Source organism: Poecilia mexicana, unplaced genomic scaffold (assembly GCF_051168715.1).
Source record: "Poecilia mexicana isolate PSO_F unplaced genomic scaffold, ASM5116871v1 scaffold_8, whole genome shotgun sequence".
In the NCBI taxonomy this organism is placed as follows: Eukaryota; Metazoa; Chordata; class Actinopteri; order Cyprinodontiformes; family Poeciliidae; genus Poecilia; species Poecilia mexicana.
The window spans coordinates 10,090,424-10,111,600 of record NW_028263377.1 but is presented as its reverse complement, the minus strand read 5'-3'; the positions used below and the strand labels follow the sequence as shown (position 1 = coordinate 10,111,600).

The window sequence follows — 21,177 nt, the reverse complement described above, 5'->3', positions numbered from 1 at the left end:
TCCCTCTAGTGGGTTCTTTAGGTGGCACATTGGTGGGCTCATGAAAAACTCAGTTTGATTTTTTTTCTTTTTTCTTTACAATTTTTAACATTCAGTCTTTTTTTTTTTTTTTTTTTTTGGCTTTTCATATTTTGGAGTGGTATATTATGTTAACCCGAAAGAGTAATTTTTACGTTACTAGAAATAATCAAAGCAACTAAAAATTTTGTTTAAAATTAAATCAAGTTAACGACGCACGTTTAATAGTTATCCATTGTTTGTTTGTTAGTATGTGGGCTACGCCTGCTTGTCTCCAGAGTGAAAACAGGTGCACTTCTACATTGTGGAAATATGCTGCGTTCAAGTGTAAAAAGAAAAAATGTTGAGATGGCTACTGTGAAATACATTACAACTGTGTCCAAATAACACTTTGTGACTGACACAATTTTAGGGAGTTGCCGCAGAGAATACCCACTTCCGAAATTCTTATCTTTATAAAACAAACTATGTCCTGGGAGGGAGACAAATGACAAATTGTTTTCTTTTTTGTTTAATCTAGTGGGATACATGGTTGAATTTAAAATGGCATACGTTTTTGAATTTTTGGAAATGTTTGTATAGATTTGTGAGCGTTATCCTAGACTCCACTCTGTGTTTTTTTTTTTTTTTTTTTACTCAAACGTTTGATGTGTAAAATAAAGAATACGCGTTTCGGAACTTGGGTGTCGGAGTTTACGTGAACGCAGCACGGTCTGGTGCTTGCACTCTGCTGACGAGCCGTTGCTTGTGGAAACAGCTGGTGGTTTCTGTCAGCGAACTCCGCTCGGGATTGAAAGCGACATTAGCGAGAATAAAAGTTAAAATTAGACTTGAAACTGAATGAATCCGGTCCGGGCTGAGTCTGCGCACCTGTTCCGAGTGAAACTGGGAGATGTCATCTTGTGAGACCCACTTTAAATCCGGCAGTTGGAGTCAATTAACGACCTAGCTTGTTAGCGGCAGACCACCGACGCTGTTTGCCAAACTGCTGCTGCTGCTGCTAACCTCGGCTAGCCCCCACCTCCTCACCTCTGTAACAGTTACAAGCGGGGGTTCTGTCAAAGGAGAAAAGCTACCAGCTGTTGAGTTTCTTAGCGGTCCAGAAGCAGGCTTTTAGCTTGTTTCCAGTATGGCTCATATTCATTATAAGTTTTCCTCCAAACTCAGCTACGACACGGTGGTTTTTGATGGGCCGAACATCTCGCTGACTGACTTGAAGAAGCAGATTATGGGCAGGGAGAAGCTCAGAGCCGGGGACTGCGACCTGCAGATCATAAACGCACAAACCAAAGAAGGTAAATAAATAAAACGAATTAAAAAAAAATGCATGTTATTGTAAGCTTGATATGCTTTATTGTTGCCATAACGGTTAAAATGCAGGTGGACGGTTTAAAGTTTGAAAGAAAACACGTGGTCCGGCATTGACAGCTGTCTAATGGGAGCTGGCTTCCCGTTACCTCTGTTTTCAGGTTGACTGGGGGCTCCAGAATAGTCGCACCGGGACAAAAGAGGTGTAATGAATGGGCAAACATTCCTGCTGCATTCACGCCTCATGCCCCTTAATTAAACCGCCTGACGTGGGTGGATCAGTGGTGTCAGCGCTGCTATCCTGCAGGAGATGTTGGTTTAAAAATAGCAAAGGTCGAGGGGTGGAAAAGGCAGACACTACTCATGGCCAAAAGGCTTAAATGCAGCCACAGACTGTATGATTTAAGATAAAAACACAATGCAGAAGCAAACTGAGCACTAGGCAGGCACACCCTTTAACTGGAGAGTCAGGAATTAAAATGATACAAAACGTGACCCACATTGTCTGTGACGTATTTGCATGCTTTATGTTTTCATATTTTCTTTCTTTCAACTGCAAGCATCAGCATTGGGAGTTAATTTGGATTCTATGTGTCACAATAGTATGAAGTGGAAAAGAAATGGGTAACGATTGTAAAAGACGTTTAAAAGCCTTCCACTTTTAAAGTTTATCTTTATAAAATCCTTGTTATGAGCAGCAAGCTACGGAAAAGACGAAGGGGCTTGGTTACTTTACGTTTTGAAAGCCACTCCGTACTCAGGAATCAACAGGGCAGTATAATGAAGGGTGTTTGTGTCCCAAATACTTGTTTTTGTTTCACTATTTAAACCTTATCTCCATGTTTCTTCAGGTCGAGGGTATTGTTTCTGTGTGTTTCTTATATCTTTTTTTTTCTGTGACACACTTGGAAACAATAAGGTAGGACATAATCTTGCAAATCCAAATATTTTCTGAGTTGTATTCTAGTGCGATAACCCCTCTAATGTTTCAGAGTCTTACTTTTTTATCAGTTTCAATATGAATGTTTATATTGTATAACCCCCTAAAAAAAAAATCTATTCCAAACAATTTACCATCACAACAACAAACATGTTTAGTGACGTTCCTGCCAGTGAAAAGCAATAGCAGTGTATTTCCACTTAAAAGAGGAGGAAAACCACTGTTTTGTCTAGTTTAACTTATTTATATGGAATATTGAGGCATGATGCATTGCTGCCTTGCAGTAAGAAGTCATGAGGACTTTCTGCATGTGTGTGGGTTCTCTCGGGGTACTCCAGGTTTCTACCAAAGTCTTAAAAACATGTTCTTGGCTTAATTGGCTACTCTAAATTGGTGATATGTCCAGGCTGTTCCTTCACCCCTAAAAGCCGTACTGCATTAATTCATGCAAAAAGGAAACCCAATCAAGTATTGACTGTACGTAATATATAGTCATGTATACTTTTCAGTAAGTTGTAAAAAATTAGATAATTCTTTGGGCAATAATTATCAAAAATGACAATTTATCCCTGTATTAAACGAATTGGTATGAGTCTCACTTTGACTTCAATTAGTACAATAAATGACCCTTGTGATATTTTAATATATTTTGATATCTGTAGTTTCACCCAAATTACAATGATCAATGAAAGCAAGAGGTTTGGAGGGTGCTGGTAACCCTAGGCAACACAAATTGTCTTTACACAACTCTGTTTTTATATAATTTTCATTTTTAATCTCAAACGCCGAATTGCAGAAAGGAAACCTTAATATTGCAATTTTTTCCGTTTTAACCCTTTTTATATTGATGCTCTTTCACCCTTAGAGTTCACTGAAGATGGTGGTCACATCCCCAAAGGCTCCTCTGTCATAGTCAGGAGAATTCCCCTCATTGGAGTGAAGTCCAGCTCAAATAGCAAGACCAACCACAAGTATGTGTGCATTTGAATTTTCCTTACTGATGTTTACGTGCCTGCTGTAGAAGACAACACCCAGCCTTAGTGGTCCGAAACCCGCCTCTGGATGAGCAACGGTTGACTGCAAAAACTCTGATTCAACCGGTCTTACAACAGCGTAGAATGAGAAAAGATTCAAAAAAGTTTAGGTTAATCCAACGTATCAGAGTGAATTCAAACAGTACAACAGTCAGGCTGGTGTAATGTGCTAAACATTTTCATTAGAAAATCCACTTCCAGTGTCTTGGTTGATTTCCCCAGACGTTTGTTTGTTTAGTTACACCTTAGTAAATGGGTTTTCTCAACAGACTTAAAGTTAGATAATTAAATGATTACAGCTAGGATTTATGGATCAGCTACGTTTGATAGCGTCAGCAGAAATGGTAATTATACAGTACACCGAGGCAGCTATTTAGGCTGCTTTGCTTAAGTGACTCAGGATATTGCTTCAACACTAATTAGCACAGCAGTTATTGCATCGGTGAATAAAACAAGTCTGATTTTTTTTTTTTTTCAAGCTACTTTAAACTCTAGCTGTTTTATAGTTTTCATAGATCAGGTTCTAGTTGGAACAGACTGAGTCAGCGATAATGGCTGGTCTAATACGTTTTTATACTGACTACATCTATCTAAAGGAAATACTGTAAAGATTCAAAGGTAAATGGAAGTTACATGTGGCAACATACTCTGTTTATTTAAAGCTTGATTATTAAAAAATAAAATAAGAGGTAATGGGTAAGCGTGACGTAATGGTATATTTTAATTAACCTGCAATTTCACTGGGAAAGTTCTTTCCAAGTTGACTTAGTTACCAAATGTCCCCTCTGTGGTTCTGTCAACTACCTGGACTTTGTATTTGTAGAGAGGACCTGGAAAACGTCCAGGGCTACTCTACAAAATGTGAACTCCTGCTAAAATATATTTACTTCCCACTCGCCCACCTACAAAGGAAGCTGCATATTTTCTTTACTGTTAGCAAATGTAAATGTATATATTTTTATTCCCATCTTAGAGGGTTTATTGAAACATTTTTTTTCCTGCATTTCAGAGAAAGATCAGATGTCCAGATTCCCAAAGCCTTTGGATCCCATAGAGCGGTATGTAACCCAACATGACACATACAGGCACACACATTATAATATAACAAGCCTTTATGTTCAGTTTCATTTCAATTGCTTGGTTTGAAGTTACTTTTCTGGGGGGGTTTTGGGCGTAGTGTGTAAGAGAAATTCCTTCTTTTTTTTTTTTTTTTTTTTTTTTATTTGCAACAAATCCCAAATTGAAAAGCAGGAAAGTTTCTGCTAAACTCTCAGCTGGTATTCAAACAATCACCAGACGCTGATCATTGTCGGAGCTCTTCCAGTATTTCTGTTTGGGATGTGAGAGCTGTCTGACGGGTGGGTCAGACATTATCATGCATGCCAGCTATTCACAGCTGATAAAACCCAACTGTTGTTTTAAGTTGATGGCTCTGCCGTCAACCATCAGCTGGCAGTTTCTCCTCCTGCCTCAGCTCTTAAAAACGGCTCCACCTCCAATGTTTCCTTTAAAAAAATAAAAATAAAAAATTTCTCTTTATAATTCAGCTGGGCTTTTTCTGCTTTCTTTTATGACAGGCATCTAAACTGTAGACTACCCAACAAGATTATTTTATTATTCACTAAACTTACTTTTTACAAACATAAGTCTGATCAAGGAAGATTAAGAATGTTTTAGCTTTAAGAATAAAACAATCAGATTTGACAGTACTCAGCCTAAATGTTACAGTGCTGACCTTTTCTGAGTTGCACTTTTCTTTAATTTAGAGGGGGAAAATTGTATGAATTGATGTTCTGACCTAATATTCTTTCTGGTTTTTCAGTAGGCGAAGCATCTGCCCCTCTTAATAATTTCCGTTTCACACGGACTGCTTACTCTTCTCGGCTTTTTGTGTTTGCTTTCTCAATAAAGTGATTTGTAAAAATCTGGGATATGTTTTTTGTGTTGTTTTTTTTACAGTTAACACATTTTGGACATTAATTCGTTGTTTGGTTTAGTAAATATAAAAAAAATGAACACTGTTGCTGTAAAATTGCACATGGACAAGATGACAAGCTTTTTACTCTTTACTGTTATCTGTGTACAGATGCAGAAGTATGCGTGCAGAGGTATTCATATTAAATGTTTGTACATGATGTTGCATTACAACCACAACGTGCAAATTATTTTGTGTGATAAAATAAGGAACAAAAAATATGGGTTCAGACATTTTTTACCAAAATGAAATCTTCAAGCATGATGCTGCCACCAATATATTTTGCTATAGCTGGAGAATTGATACACCCCAAATGTACCAAGCTTCTCCCACTTAAGTCATGGATCTCTGCAGCTCCTCCAAAGTTACCTCATTGCTTCTTCTCTTAGTAATGCTCTTATTTGGCTGTTTGCATAATCTGGCAGTCTGGACCAAACTTTCAATATAGATTAAATGGACTCCTTGGTCTTTATGATGATCTTTTACTAATGTCCTCTGCAGCAAACCTCTAAGGCTTTCAAAGAACAGTTGCATTTAGACTGAATTATATACTTAGAAAAGATCAGAAAAAGGGGGTTAAAATTTAGATTTTTTTTTAAAGCAAAAATTGAGAACCATGCATTGTTTTTGTCAACTGCAAATAAATAAATGGTACAAATAAAAGTTAACTTTACAGTTTAAGTTTCTCACTCACTAATTTGCTCATTTCTGCAAGCATTTACATCAGCTTGGTCACGTTTGCCTTGAGAATAAAGCTAATGCAAACTGATACAGCCGTAATATTGGTAACATACCATTGGCAAAATGAAATGATCATTTTGGAGCCACTATTGTATTTTACACAATTTATTGTTTCATAAAGATCTATACAAATGCCACTGAAATTTGCTATTAACTTTAAGTAGCTGCTGCAAAGTATCTGAAAAAGTTAGTTTACAGTTTTATACATGGAGGACAGTGTGTAGGCGTACACCGGCAGGGCACTGTGTCATTGTTGTAGTCCTTGCCACTTTATAAGAGTGGTTTTAATTCAGTTCATTCATTTCAAAAATTCAATGTTCTTTTTTCCCCCCCCAACTTTAACAGATGGGTGAGTCCAGCTCTACCAGGGCTTTGTCATTTTTCTCCAAGGTATGCCAGCTTTTATCTTGTGTATTTTAGAGGGGGGGTTCTTTGCACCAGTTTAAAACAAACTGCAGTAAATTTGACTAACTTTATGTCGTCTATATTATCCATGTAGATGCAGTTGGCTAACTTGGCTGAAGCTGATGTCTCAGAAGAGGATAAGATCAGAGTTATGATGAATCAGTCCAGCTGTGAAATGATGAAGTGAGTGTTTCAGGATAGTCATCTATTGAATTTATGAAGATTGATCAAAAGTTACTTTTTTTTTTTTAATTTATTGTAAATCATATTCATCCTTGCCTTTTTTTATTCTGTAGGATGAACTCAAAGCTTGGTCCTACCCTTCCAGAAAACTACTCCTGTTATCGCTGTGGGAACGGTGGACACCATATCAGGAACTGCCCAGGGGCTGGGGTAAGTGCATGATATGCACTCTCTGTACAGGCCTGCATCTCAAGTGTTTCTGGATTTGTCAGGCAGATTTGTAGATAAACAAAATGTTAAATGTTCTGTATTTTTGTGTGAGATTTTAGAGGCTTTTTTGATTGAGCAAACGTTTGAGCTGATACAGTTTTAGATCAGCTCCAACACACCGGCGATGTCTTAATGCATTTTTTATTTAATTAAAGGACTGCTGCGGTCAGTCAATGTGCCTTACTTATAAAACCGTATAATTTGCATTAATATTTTAGTTTTGCTTTTAAGAAGAAATAAAAAAAGACATGCAGTGTCACCTGAGAGGTCTGTCTCTTGGCAGCAGTGTTGCTTTAGCTGACAGTGAAATGTCCAAACCCCCTGAGGTCAATTAAACAGTTTCAGGTTGACCCCAGAGGACTGTCTGCAGGGCACCAGGCTGCTGGATTTATGGTGAACCTTCAGTTCTTCTCCAGCTTAATGCTCAAGTCGTATCAACCACCAACAACTTTGTTTTGGAGATGCAAATCACTTTAAAACTAACCAGTAGTTATTTGTCTTTGTTTATTTTTAATAAATATGATTTGTAACAGTGAATTGTACAACAGAATATTAGAGCTACGCTAACAAAAATGAAACGATATCTAAAATTAGTAGTATAAAGTTGTACTATTACGAGAATAAAGTCATAATATTTCAACTTTATTCTTGTTATATTATGACTTTATTCCCTTTTTATTACAACTCATCAAAATTTTACGACTGGACTTTCTTCCTGTACTTCTTGCGATATTAAGACTTCGTTCTGATATTACTTGTATTACAATAATCTCGTATAATTTCGTAATGCTGTGACTTTATTGTCTGAATTTTTTTTGTCTTAGTATGGGCCTAATACTCTTATCGTAGAATTGAATAGAGCGTGATTCTGAATTAATTTTCTGAAGCCAAATGTATACAGAAAACCTAAGTCGGTGGTGTCCAACTCCCATCTTCAAGCCGGTGCTATGCTAGTTTTAGATCCAATCCAACACACCTGAATCAGGTGACTGGTTTATACATGCATCTTCATCTGAGATGTATCACATCTTAGATCTGATGTGATATTCTGATTTTCTGAGATACTGAATTTTTGGCTTTTCATTACTCGTAAACCAAAATCATTAAAATGGTAAAAAAATAATAAACTTGAAATATTTTACTGTGTATAAATCTATATAAAGTAACGGTTTCGCTTTCTGAGGTGACAGATGAAAAATATTGCAATTTTGTGCAACATTAAAATTTTTTGAAATGTGCCTTTACACACTCTGCAAGTCAACAAGTTCTCCAAAGCTCTAGTTTTGAGCCATGTGTTTTATTCAACTTCCTGGTATCCTTGTCCTTCAAATGGAGTATTATGAATCTTTGACATCAAAACTCATTTGCTTCTTTGTTGTCTGCATCACTTTGTCATGGAGATTGTTAGAGGAAATGAGTGTAATTACCCAACACATTGAAGTAACAATGTGTTTAAGCTGCTGTTTTCTTTTCATGGTTTTTAAAGTTTGGTTAAATACACTGGACTGGATGTTTACAATCCAGTTTGCATGATGCTTTGCAGTAAATCTGAAAGAAAGCGTTTGACTGCAGGATAAAAATTTTGAGGCTCCTCCGAGGATAAAGAAGAGCACAGGAATCCCTCGGTCCTTCATGGTTGAGGTGGACGATCCTAATATTAAGGGAGTCATGCTGACCAGTTGTGGACGTTATGCAATTCCTGCCATAGATGCGTGAGTGTGGAACAAAGTTGATCTGTTATTTTGTCTGAATAGTTTAGTTTCTTTCCTTTTTTGGGTCAGATGAAACAATTTAGTGAGTAGGTTTGCATATAGACCTGGTGCTTTTCCCCTTTTTACCATCGCAGTGAGGCGTATGCTGTTGGCAAGAAGGAGAAGCCTCCTTTTATTCCACAGGAGCAACCTAAATGTGAAGAAAAGGAAGAACCCATACCTGATGAACTCCTCTGTTTAATCTGTCATGACTTGCTGAGTGACGCTGTGGTCATACCCTGCTGTGGAAACAGCTACTGTGACGATTGTGAGTTTGCATCTGACTAACTTTACTTGTGGTGTAAGAGAACCAGTTTCCTTCCCCAAAGTTATAAAAATCCTGCTAAACCTTTGTTTTGAAAAGCAGAACATTTTTGTTGCGTCCAGGTATTCGAACTGCCTTGCTTGAGTCGGAGACCCATGTGTGCCCCACATGTGGCCAATCAGACGTCTCCCCTGATACCTTGATTGCCAATAAATTTCTTAGACAGGTAAGTCAACAGACATCCTGAATGTAATACTCCATCCATCTCTTCAGTCTAGGCCTCCGTTTGCATGCAAATGCCTACATTGCAATAATTTGACTGTTTTTGTAACACCCAACGCAGGCTGTGAATAACTTTAAAAAAGAACGAGGCTCGGGCAAAATCCAGAAAACGTCTTTGTCTCAGAACGCTACCCCAAAGCCAAGCCCTGTCCCCACTCTGACCACTTCCACCATCCAGAACAAGACCAAGAAACCTCTCCAGTCACCCTGCACTGAGCAGGTAAATAATATACTCAGACATGAAGTTTCTTGTCTGCATCTAGCACTTTTGTGAAGCCATTATTGTTTGTTAAAATACAACACGTTGGTTCTCTTCAGGCTTTTTTGCATTCAGTTAGTTTTTCTCATCGTGTCTTGTTTTCAGGAGTCGATAGCGAACAAGCCTAGACCAGAAAAATCCCCACTCTTATCACAAAGTGCCGAAGGCCGCCCCGCAACTCCAGAACCTTCCCCTGTTGAGAACTCCTCCGAGAGCACATCGACCCAGCCTGAGCAAAGCCTTGGAGTGACGTCCAACAAGTAAATAATCACACATAAGTGATAAAGGACAGTATGAATTGTAATTTTACAGTGTATATTGGAGGTGAAGGACATACCATTTTTGCTGCTTGAATCTTCATGGACAGGCTTACCGACATGCTTGACTGTTTTCTTTATTATTATTATTATTATTATTATTTGTTTTTTTTTTTATTTATTGCTTGTTTTTTTTCTCAAAAGTTTTATGTATATTATTTGCATTTAATCTATAGCTCACTTTACATTGTTCAACAAATCTCCAGCAGATCTTACTGGTGGCACAGTTGCAAATGGGACCAATGAAAAATAAAAATCTGATCAATTTATATAAATTAAGGAAATTCTTCAATTACATTTCTGAATGGCTTGCTTTGTTACCAACAACGGTGACACCTGGAAATCTGTTAAAATCATTTGTTTCTCCACTGAATAAATGTAATCTAATTAAAGGTTTGATTTTTCTAAGGTTTTCTTTGACAAATTATAAATAAACTATGGTAATAAAAATGAAGGTATTAATTTTTATTCTTTTTTTGTCTTCAGTGAGAAACCAGAAAAGACTCCCGATGACTTAGAGGCCGTTGCTCCATCTGGCCTGGCTCCTAATAAAGATTTGCCTGCTGCTCCTGCCCAGCTGATCCCACTAGTGAGGAGACTGGATGTCAATGAAACACACAACCAGACTGTCTGTTCTTAATAATGTTTCATCTTTCTGACTCTTCAGATAAACTCTATGGAGGGAACAGAACAGCTTCAGACTCTATGTGTCAAACAAAGCCAACCATCTTCAGGTCAGAAACTCTTAATCTGTAGTTTTATATTCTCTTCTGTTTGTTTTTGTTTTTTTTGGTATTTGTTTCCGTTAGTAATTAGATTAAATTGATTTTTTTTTTTTTTTTTTTAAATCCACAGATTCAACCACTAGACCCTCTGGCTCATCGACCTCCAGGGACAGGTGTGTGTTTGAGAGCGTTTCTGGTTTTAATTCCGTCTCTTTTGGTCTGAGATGTTTTTGCTCTGCTCCTCAGCAGCGTGTCCACTTATCCTGCTGGAAGCCTGACTGAGTCCAACTCGGAGCAGCACAGAACTCCCTCCTCTTCATCATCGTACTCCTCACTACAGACCACAGCCTCGCCTCTGTTTCGCTCGCCGCCCTTCCACACATTTGTTCCAACCCACCAGCCTCTCAGCAGCTACCTCCCTGGATACCCGCCAACCACACCCGCCTGGAAGCTCCCAATCCCACCTGGAGCCCCGCTCACGTCCCTCTGCTCCTCCTCCACCACATCGTCTATCCCTGTTTTAATCCCCAAGGAGTGGTACAGGTTTGAGAGGAAGAAAAAAGAGAGGTAAAGCAAATATTCAGATGTTTGACGTCTGTCACAGGCAGCCATGTTTAAATTATCATTTTAATTCCTAAAGCGTTTCAGTGATGCAGTACTAAGACTCACTAGGTTTTCATAAATTCTTCTTAAGCTTCTTTACGTCTTTTAAAGTCTAGCAGTGGGTCGCATGTTGTCCAAATTCTTCAAATAACTTTATTATGCAGAAGCATAAGCGTCTGTTGGAGAATATAATAACTTTGTTGTTTTGAATTGGAAATAAGAAATGTAAATTTAGATTTAATGTCTAATATCTTTGTACAGCAAACCCCAACAATTCGAGTGTTTTTGACTAACATTGAAACAACTTGTCAAACTTTTCTATAAAATCAATCAATTCAAATTTAGACATAGTTCGTTCCCTACACAGCAACGTGTCATGGTCAGTATTTGCTTTATTTTGTTGTAAATCATAGTTTCAATTTAGCTAAAATCCCCTCCCCTAAAAACTAGCATCCAGGTAATCAGTTATTTTGAGAAGTAAATTGAATTTTGTAAAAAAAAAAAATTCTTAGCTACATATTTTTATCAAATTTCTCCAAATGTTTTTTCACTGTATGGCTGCACCAGAATGCTTGAGCCTCATGTCAGAACAACGTGTGGATTTCAGGAAATTTTGCAACTATTAAAACACCTGGAAACCAGGTCAGAGTGGAGAGAAGTTTGATTTCTACAGAAAATAATAAAAACAAACATTTAAATTATCAGCAATAGATCCTTTGGTTTCTGTGGGTTGCATTGTGTGATCTCTGTTTGAAATGTAAGAAAGACATAAGAAAGTATTGTCCATAGAGCATCAGAAAAGTATCAGTAGTGACTTTTTCCAGGTCTGTTTTTCTGTCTTTTTTTCTTTGATCTGAAAAAAAAAATATTTCTCTAGAAAACATAATCAGTTCCAAGAACTGATACTAAAGAATAGTTCCTGGATATATCCTCTCATCTCTCTCACACAGGTCGCCTCACAAACGGCCCTTTTCTCACTCTGTCTCCAAGTCTTCCAAATCCAAATCGTCCCGCTCTTACTCTGGATCATCCAGTCGCTCTGAATCCCGCTCCCGCTCCAGATCAAGGTATTTCTTTCTCCTGCTCGATGAGGGGTTTGGTTTCTGACTCAAGACCACTTCAAGTGCAGTAAGAATCTCCCTGCGGTTTTATGGACATTTAGCACAGGATGCCCAGACCCAGAATAACTTGTTTGAAATCTAAAGTTCAGGTCTTTGACTCAACTTGCATGTCTTTGGACTTAACTTGGTAGATTGATCTCTTTACTTTGGATTTGACTTGAACTTGGGAGAAAAGACGTAAGCCTAACTTGAGACTTGACCTCACCTCTGGACTCTCAAGTTCTTTGTTTTTGAATTTAGTCCAATCACTGGTTACATGAATTGCAAAGCCGTAAACATGTTGCTGTATACAGTTTAGCCTTCTTGATCTGATATGGTGGAGCAACTCTAGTTCTTCTCTTCTACCTGTTGTCTCTTCATGAGCTAGCAGTTCATGCTTAACAATTGTTATGCAATTAAAAGTATGATCAGCTTTTACTGATGTACAGCATTTTACTACGCTAAATTACATGTAAAATGATTACAAAGCTCACGTTCTGAATTCTCTCTAACATTTTATATTAGCTGTTTATGCAGCTTTCATTCTTGAAACATCAGTATTGCCTTGAGTGAGATTTGTCCAACTCCATTTCTTTTTTTTTCTTCCCTCCAGGCATCGCTCTCCTCACTCAGGTCACAGAGCCTTCCACAGCCACTCCAACCCCTGCAGGCCTTTTGGCTACAAACGACCTCGCTCTCCCACACCGTCCTCGTCTTCTTCGCCTCTAAGTAGCTCCCATTCCAGATCCAAGTCGTCCTCGGACCACAGCCAGAAGAACCGCCACCACGGCAAGCGGTCGGGATTGAGCGGCCACGGCTCGAAGAGGCGGGGGGAGCGCTCAGCCAGGGAAGCAAGAAAGTCTTCAGGTCTTAAGGGTTTGAGTGACACAAGTTGCCTGGAGCTGGAGAGGCAGTGCTACCTTCAGTGGAAGAAGGAGTACCAAGAGTGGTATGATAAATACTTCAGTAACTACATCAGCCAGTTTCACCATCTGCCTTTCCCTCCCCCGCCTCCACCGCCGCCACTGTTTAGTCAAGACTCTTTCTACCTAAAACAAGAGGGAGAGACGGTGAGGAAGGGCGACGGCTTGCCTACATCTGAGGACTCCAATTACAGCGGCTCTCCTCCCTCCAATTCCTCAAATGACCGTCACTCCCCGATATGTCACCTCTCAAGCGACAGCTGTTCATCCCCTAAAGTCAACGACGACCAGTCTTCACCCTCTCGTTGTTCCAATGACAGACCCTTCACGCCGTCAGAAGTCCAGGTTCAGCCGAGGGACAACGTGAAGGAAAACCTCGAGAGGGATAGCAGTCTACCAGACTCTCTAACAAAGAGCAGCGAGGAAGCAGGTCGACAAAAAGCGAAAACGGACGACAACCTGCAAGCAAAGAGAAAGGTCGAAGACTGCATCACCCTGAGAAATGAGAAGAAGAAGAAAAAACCAGAGAAGTCACCATCTCCTGACTCTTCCGGCTCCATAAACGTTCTCAGGCAAGACGAGAGGAGGCGCAAAACTGAGCCGAACAGCTGCAAGGACGGCTCGCCGCTACAGCGCAAAGGAACTGCCAGCGACTCCTTAAAATCGATCCAGCCTCTTCTAAAACCAAATCAACCTCTATACAAAGAAAAGAGAGAAAAACCCAAAGACAAAACTAAATTAGAAACACAGCAAGAGCCTAGAAAGGACAAAGGTTTGAACTCCTGTCAAAACAGAGAGAGAAAACGCAAAACAAAACCCAGCACAGATTCAAATATGTCTGAAGTGCACCAGCACCCCGAAGGCAGCAAAACGTCTGACTCAAAATTAGAGCAGGACAAAAAGAGACAGAAACAGGATGAGGAGAGAAAGAAAAAACACAAGGATCTTCCTACTAAGACTAAAAGTAGCAAATGTCTCCGACCTAAAGTTGCAGAAGAACCCAAAAGCCTTGAAAGTGAATCTCTGAAGTCGTCTGACAGACGAGCGCAAAGTACTGAGGAGGAGAAGAAAGAGAGTGAGGCATCGCCTCTGGCTAAAAAAGACATCTGGGAAGGAGGGGTAAAGGTAATTTCTCAGAAGAAGATAAGCATCAATATCAACTTGGACGGGAAAAGGAAGGATGAGAAGACTGAGCAGAACTGTTCTGGCTCGGAGATCTGCACTGCCGAGAGGACAGAGCTGTCAAAAGTTACAGAGGAGAAGGCTACGGACGAAAACACAAAAACAAAAGAAAAGGGAGAATCAAGCCCTGGAGTTAAGTCACAGGAGAAAATATTGTTTCTTTTAAAAGATGTTAGAGAGTCAGGAAACAAAGCTGCCTCTAGTGTTGACAAGAAGGATGTGTCCATGAAAACCCCTAAGCGGGAAGAAAAGGACGGGGGGGAGAAGAAGAAGAGAGAGGATGACGACTTGGATTTATGGCACTGTGCACTTGAAGGAGTGGAGGACAGGGAGCAAAAAACGGGAAAGGAAGAAAAGACAGAGAGAGAAAAAGATGGCTGTGGAGATCACAAGAGTGTCCTTCGTCATCTAGAGAAAGGTGGAGCAGGCAGAGGAAACGGAGGCGAAGCACAGAGAGAAGACAACGCCGCGAGGTCCAGCTCACAGAGAAGCAAAACAAAAATCCACCGACAGAATGACACTTTAAAGCACAGCAGGTCAGTTACTCCGAGTCCTGTTTCAAGTTCGTTATGAATTACAGTTGGTAAGGGGCTTTATTAGCTTTTCTTTCAATTGTGTGATATAATCAGTGGGCTTTTCCACAAACCAAGTGTCCGAACAGTGTTGATACCCTTGAACTTTTCACATTTTGCCGCATTAACTTCATGAACTTTAATGTGTTATTTTAGAGTCTGACGTTAATTTAACACAAAGTAGCAAATCGTTGTCATTTGAATGGGGCAACAACGACGGTATCTTATTTTCAGAGTTTTTCCAGATATCTAAAAGTTTGTTGTGCTTTTTCTGTTCAGCCCACTTCAATCAATACGGTCTTATTGTCATCCATTTTGCTTAAAAATAGTTTTAGCTCAGTGGAGTCTGTATCTAAAAACACCAGTTTTCAACTGTTGCCTCAGTTTCTCATTTAGACTTTGGTCTGGATGTTGAGTGGATCAGTCCAACACGTGGTTATGTTTTTCTCTCAACCATTCAGTCGAGAGTAGTCGCTGTATCTGTAGGGTCATGTAGCCCGACGACGATTGCTTTCACTGGATTTCAAATGCATTCAGATGCATGCCACACTTTTCAGATGATCACTTTTTCACTTTTTTTTTCCACAATGAAGCACAACCTTTATGCAGTAAAGGTTTGTGGTTCTAAAGTCTGATGCGGCTTGAGAGTGACTCCTGTCACACTGTGCAGTGGAATATGCTGCATGCGGAAATGTTCAAAGGGTTTTCTAAGGACTACATATTTTTTTTAAAACGTCACTTCACTACATTATTTATGATTTTGTTTGAACCTGTTTGTGTGTTGTGTGTGTTTGTAAAAGCAGTAAAGCCTCTTTAACGAGCAGCCGTGGTGCTGAGGGCAGCCAGGAGGCGACGACGGCGGGAGGAAAACCTCTGGAAGAGAAATCAAACGACCGAGCTAAAGTCACACAGAATGAAGCCACACAGCTGAATCTGCAGGTAATGCAGTAGTTTGTTGTTGTTTTTCTCTGTGCAGAAGAAGCTACATTAGTATGACAGCAACTGGTTTCAGGGCTTGATTTTATCCGGCTGTGTGACTCCTGACAGCAGTTGCAACACAAACAGCTGTAGAAATTCAGCCTTCATCCAGATATGTCTAAGCAATTTATTTATTTGTTTTTCATTATTCTTGATCTTGCAGACCTCAGTTTGCAGCTATCTATTCTCTTACTAATGAATCACCGCACTAAGTGAAGTACCAACAGGTTTTTCTGATGAGGTTTGCAACTGTGGGTAGATCACTCAAAGCTCGACCTGTTTTTTCTGTGTTAGAGGCTTAAAGTGAAGGCAGAAGTTTCTAGACAGGAAACTGTATTTTTCACAGAGGTATGTCTGCTCTTCATTCAGGCTGCAACTTTTAAAAAGGGAGTGAGTCCTCACCAGATAACAGGAAGGTTGAACTTACAGCAACAGACAGTCTTTTGGGAAGCTCAGAGCGAGGGGTGAGAGTCCACATTTCTAGACGTTCTACAGATTGTTTTCATTTATGCTGTAAAGTTGTGAACTGTGGGAGCATCTTTATTCTTGAAAGCCTGTTTGGCTGCAGAGCTGTGCAGCTCTGACCGAATACAAATAATCAAATATTCTGATTTCAGAAAGAGAATGAATGGATAAGTGATTTACTGTTGTTGCACAACATCTGTGCTTTTACCTCTTAAGGAAAAAGTGGCAGTCATGTCTCATGTTGCATATTACATTTTTATGTAAGCTATAATATGTTCTGTAGGAGTAATGCTGTCTTTTTGTTCACTGTACATCCCAGGACTTGAAGAAATGAAGTGTAATTGTAGATTTCCACTGATGCTTAGGGCTTTTCTTATGAGAAAAGGAAATGTTACTTTGATTTGATTTATTATTATTAATATTTTTGTTGACGGTTTTATTCTTGATTTCTTAAATTGGAAAAAGAATTACCATTTATATTGTGGCAAGAAAAAAAAAGTTGGTTGAAATCAATTGAGTGAAATATTTGATTGGTGCATTTGACAGAGCTTTCACTGTCTAATGCTTTTGGAAAGTGCATTAGGCAATGCCTTTCTTAACAAGCTAAGTAGCAGGCTGTTTGTTTGAATTGCACAAGATAAAAAACAATCAATATGAAAAAAAATGGCTTGTATGGATTTTTGTCACCAAACTATCTTCAGTTTGTTTTTGCACCTTCCTTATCTTTGCCTTCTCTTTTATCAGAGCAACCAAAGCGCAGGATGTTTTCCATGTACAAAAACGTCACATTTAACTTCTTTTCCAGGTACCTCCCTCCAAGCGGGAGAAAACTGAAAAAGATGTGACGAAAGGAGAAGTCAGGGCCACTCCGCTTCAGCCGTCGGAGACGAGGACCAACGTCGAGTCGGTGGAAGACAATGAACAGAAGAGTCTCAGATCAACGGAGAGAGCGAGAGACAGGAACAGGGTGACCGCGGGAGGCAGAGACCAGGAGAAGGAGAGAAACTCTGCCTCTGCTGGGTCGTACTCTAGTGTGGCTCCCTCTTGTGGCGGTGAGAGGGAGAGGGACAGAGAGAGAACTAATGAGAGACGGAGAGAGGGTGAGAGGTCAAAACCAGGAGTGAGGGAAGAGGAAAGGAGGAGAGACTGGGATTCCCCGGTGCCAAAGAGAACTGCGTTCAACTCGGTTTCAAAAGATACGGAGAGGAGAGAGCTGCTGAGAGAGAGCGACCAGAGTTCTTCTAGTTACAGCAGAAAACCTCCCAGATCCACCTATGTGCCTGATCAAAATGTAGCTAAAAGACACAGAGACGCATCCTTGGACATTTATGGTCAAAACAAAGACCGTTTCTACGACTACAGTTATCCCCGTCAATCTGCGGACTATAGCTATAAAGACAGACATTTGGGGACTCAACTCTCGCCACCTGCTTACAGCCAATGCAGGGACAGAAGCACGCCCTCCTTTGAGCCGCCTGCAGGCTCTCAAAGAAGCTTCACCACCTGGGAATTCATGCAAAGCAAAAGCAGAAACGAGGAAAGGATGCAGAAAGCGGAGAAACCGGGAAAGGAGAGGAAAGCTGCTGCTGGAGATGAGGGAGGAAGGTGGAGCCGGAGGGAGGAAAACGCCCAGAGACTGGACGAGCGACGCAGATCCAGCAGCAGTAGTGGCAGCAGCGTCTATTCTTCATCGAGCCGCAGGAGCAGCAGGGACGAATAAGTCTGAGAGAAAAACCACAGGCTGCAGAGAAAAAGTTAAAACACACCGTCGACGAGGCGACAGGAGGAGAGTTCCTGCTCTGTTACATTTTCTTTACCCTTAGACACACAAAAAAAACTACTTGAATGATGTTTTCCTTTCCTGACCAAAGAGGTGCCTGGATTTATTCCAATAATTGTTTTTTTTATTATTATTATTATATAACCAGGGTACTTTCCGTATCACGTTAAGATCTGTCAAATCTGACGTGCATCAAGCCAAACGCTCGCAAACGGGTTGTGAAGGAAAAGCACTTTAAATATGATGCGAAAGAAAATGTGTGCAGAATCAAATGTCAACAATGTTTGCGAGCAATTTTAAGTTACTTGAATTTGCACATGCGTGGCACACTGACGACCACCAGCAGCTACGTTGCTGCAGTATGACACCTGAAATGGGGATCTTCCTCTCCGACAGGAAATGAGTCAGGAATTTAATTTGAGGAGGATTCTTAAAAAGAAACTGTGATTGATTCAGAACTGATACTGTGAATATTTATGATTTCCACCCTCTGTGCTGTTTTTTTTTGTTTCTTTTTAATTTTGTAAATGTTATAAATTGCTGCTGAATTAATTATTTAAAAGAAAAAGTCTCGTATTTCCTGTTTGGAGGAAATAAAAAGGAAACCATATTTGAAATGTTGTTGAACTCTTTTTTTTTTTTTTTTCCTTTTTTTCCTTCCTGTTTTGAGTCTAGCAAATTGATAAACACATTTTACAGTATAAGGAACACACTTGTGACAGAATCAAACATGGCAACCTTATTACAACTTGAATTATCAAACAAAAAATGATCAAATCAAAATGTATTTTACAGTTAGAAATTAACTCATTATTGTCCACCATCTGTCTAAATAGCTTTCTAGATTATGCTCATTTTAAACCTTTAACATTTTAATTTTAAAACAAATCCTACAAATGTCCCATAATTTTTAAATTATGGGAGGTTAATACATTTTCCAACTTTAGCATACTCCAAACACATTAAAACTTTTAATGGGTTAAAAAAAAATCAGGTTTTGCAAAACATCAAGAAAAGTAAAAGAAAATGATATAAACAACAACCTACCGAATACCGACCAGTGCATCATGACAACCTGTAATTCATAGACTCATGAGCTTCTCCAGCATTTTTCTTTTTTGTTTTGCAGGATCTTGCTGTCAAACTCCTGAACCTCCTGATCAGAACAGATATATGAAACCACTAAATGCACCAAGTTAACACCTCTACTAGTTTCATTTCCTTTAGTTTCTCCAGTAGGATCGGGTCTTTCATGCTACGCTGATTTTTCCGAGAAACTCAATTTTGGATTTCCATTAGCGATGAGATAACTAAATGAACACAAAAATGCATCAAACATGGCAACCTATGAATGATTTCAGTTAAATTAAACTTTTAATGATACTGAAAAGTGATACTCACTTATTGACAGCATAAAAAAAACTCAGAGCTGTTTTTTTTGGATTAGTATGCCAGCCCAATTTTATCTGTCTCATCCATCTGGCCGCAGCCTTGGAAAACTTTCTGGACGCCCTGAAGCCAAAATCCAATAGCAATAAATAAATATGACCTACAGCAGCCCTTCAAATAATGTATAAGCTAGGAAAACACATTCTCATTTAAGATACTGTTTTTGTGTAATTCACACATAAATCATGCATAAACCAGTACCTTAACAAGGATAAGCATGCATGGATGCTGATATTTTACATTCTTAGTTGGGACTTTGTGTTGCACCAAAATAAAAGCCGCGCTCAGTGACGCTGCTGTCGGCGCTGGATGGGATCGTCGTGCCCTCCGTCTGCTGATTTCTTCCCAATCGTTTTGTGCTTCATTAACTCGCTGCATGAAAAATGGCAAATATCCAGCCCCTGTGTGCCTTTCTGTGTTTTCCATGTTGTGTTGCTGCGTGAGGAAATCAGCGCCAAGGGATGCTGAGACCGAACCGGGGAAATAGCTTGTGAGGGATGCCCCCGACTTGGCCGCCGTCCAGCCCTTTGACAGAGGGATGCAAGGACACTCGGGACAGTCTGGCGTCTTCAGAGCTTAAAGAAAAAAGGTATCCTCTGCTGTTTTGATCCTCTAAACTTCAGTGTGTTCTTTCTGCCGTTTGCCGATTTGCTCTGGGACGTGCAAACTGGGAAAATAACGTCCATCTGTGCTTCATTGTGTGTTATGTCTGGTGTGGGACGCTCAGCAGACAGAAGCAGACTAAAAGGCAACAACAGGTCTATACAGCAATAGTGGTGTGAATGAAGGAAGGGATCTGCACTGAGCCAAATATGGGTAGAGAAAGAAAAGGGCGAAATGGGGAAAAAAGATTAGAGCAAAGCATAAAGATCCAGGGAGGCAGACAGGTGTAGCAGTCAAGAGGAACATCCCTCCTGCCCTCCCAAAGTAGTGTGAACAAGAAACGAGGTATTCTTTCTCAGATTTATACTTCAGCCTCATGTTGTTGCCTGTCGTCGCAACATCCGCTGCAGCAACTTCCTTCCTGTTTGCCTGTTTTCTCCTTATTTGTGTTCCTTTTCTCGCTTTGTTTCTGTCTTTCATCCGTGTTCCCTTCTTTGTGCTGCTGATGAATGCCGACGTTTCAGCTCCGGCATGGTGCCAGGTCTGCCTGAAGAGCACCAGGCTGTGTGTGTGTGTGTGTGTGTGTGTGTGTGTGTGTGTGTGTGTGTGTGTGTGTGTGTGTGTGTGTGTGTGTGTGTGTGTGGCATATGCAAATTGGCTTGTTTAGGGTTCGGCTTCATCAGTAAACACTTGTTAGGGCAGTTTTGGGAGCTTTGCAGTTGTAGTTGTTGAGTTGATTCTTACCAGTGGGTGTGCAGATAATACAGTCTATCATATACATGTGGTTATATAACATTTTAACATAACATTGGGAATTGTTTGAGTTTTCAATAAGTGCAACAAAGTCATTTCTGAGGAGGATGTACCTCGCCATGTCCTGTGTAAATTGGGACAGGCCGAGGCTGTTGACTCGTCCAAGGTACAACATGGACAAGTCAACAGCCTGTCGTGGGGCAAAGCCCAGGCAGCTAGAACAAAAAGCCGTGCACACAATTCACACCTGTGAGAAACTAAACGAGGACAGCGGGAAGAAGGTGGAGGCACCGGAG

The 21,177-nt window shown here is 39.9% G+C and overlaps 1 protein-coding gene across 1 annotated transcript; it reads left to right on the top strand.

The window, feature by feature from the left end:
- The first annotated feature begins 313 nt into the window (after positions 1-313).
- rbbp6 (retinoblastoma binding protein 6) lies at positions 314-18,693 on the top strand. The gene is made up of 19 exons (XM_014982668.2): positions 314-1,313; positions 3,132-3,237; positions 4,310-4,358; positions 6,362-6,406; positions 6,516-6,604; positions 6,718-6,814; positions 8,447-8,586; positions 8,721-8,893; positions 9,013-9,116; positions 9,234-9,392; positions 9,537-9,691; positions 10,235-10,337; positions 10,416-10,482; positions 10,604-10,646; positions 10,720-11,040; positions 12,027-12,143; positions 12,790-14,817; positions 15,654-15,792; positions 17,102-18,693. The coding sequence occupies exons 1-19, from the start codon at positions 1,148-1,150 to the stop codon at positions 18,014-18,016; spliced, it is 5,016 nt and encodes a 1,671-aa protein (XP_014838154.2). The 5' UTR covers positions 314-1,147; the 3' UTR covers positions 18,017-18,693.
- The last annotated feature ends 2,484 nt before the right edge of the window (positions 18,694-21,177 follow it).

What these genes read in the sequence shown, in the direction of transcription:
- rbbp6 (XM_014982668.2), top strand. Translation starts at nt 1,148, where the DNA reads ATGGCTCATATTCATTATAAGTTTTCCTCCAAACTCAGCTACGACACG. An exon ending in CTTGGAGTGACGTCCAACAA is followed by an intron (nt 9,692 to 10,234) that starts GTAAATAATCAC and finishes TTTTGTCTTCAG; the next exon opens with TGAGAAACCAGAAAAGACTC. An exon ending in CCACACAGCTGAATCTGCAG is followed by an intron (nt 15,793 to 17,101) that starts GTAATGCAGTAG and finishes CTTCTTTTCCAG; the next exon opens with GTACCTCCCTCCAAGCGGGA.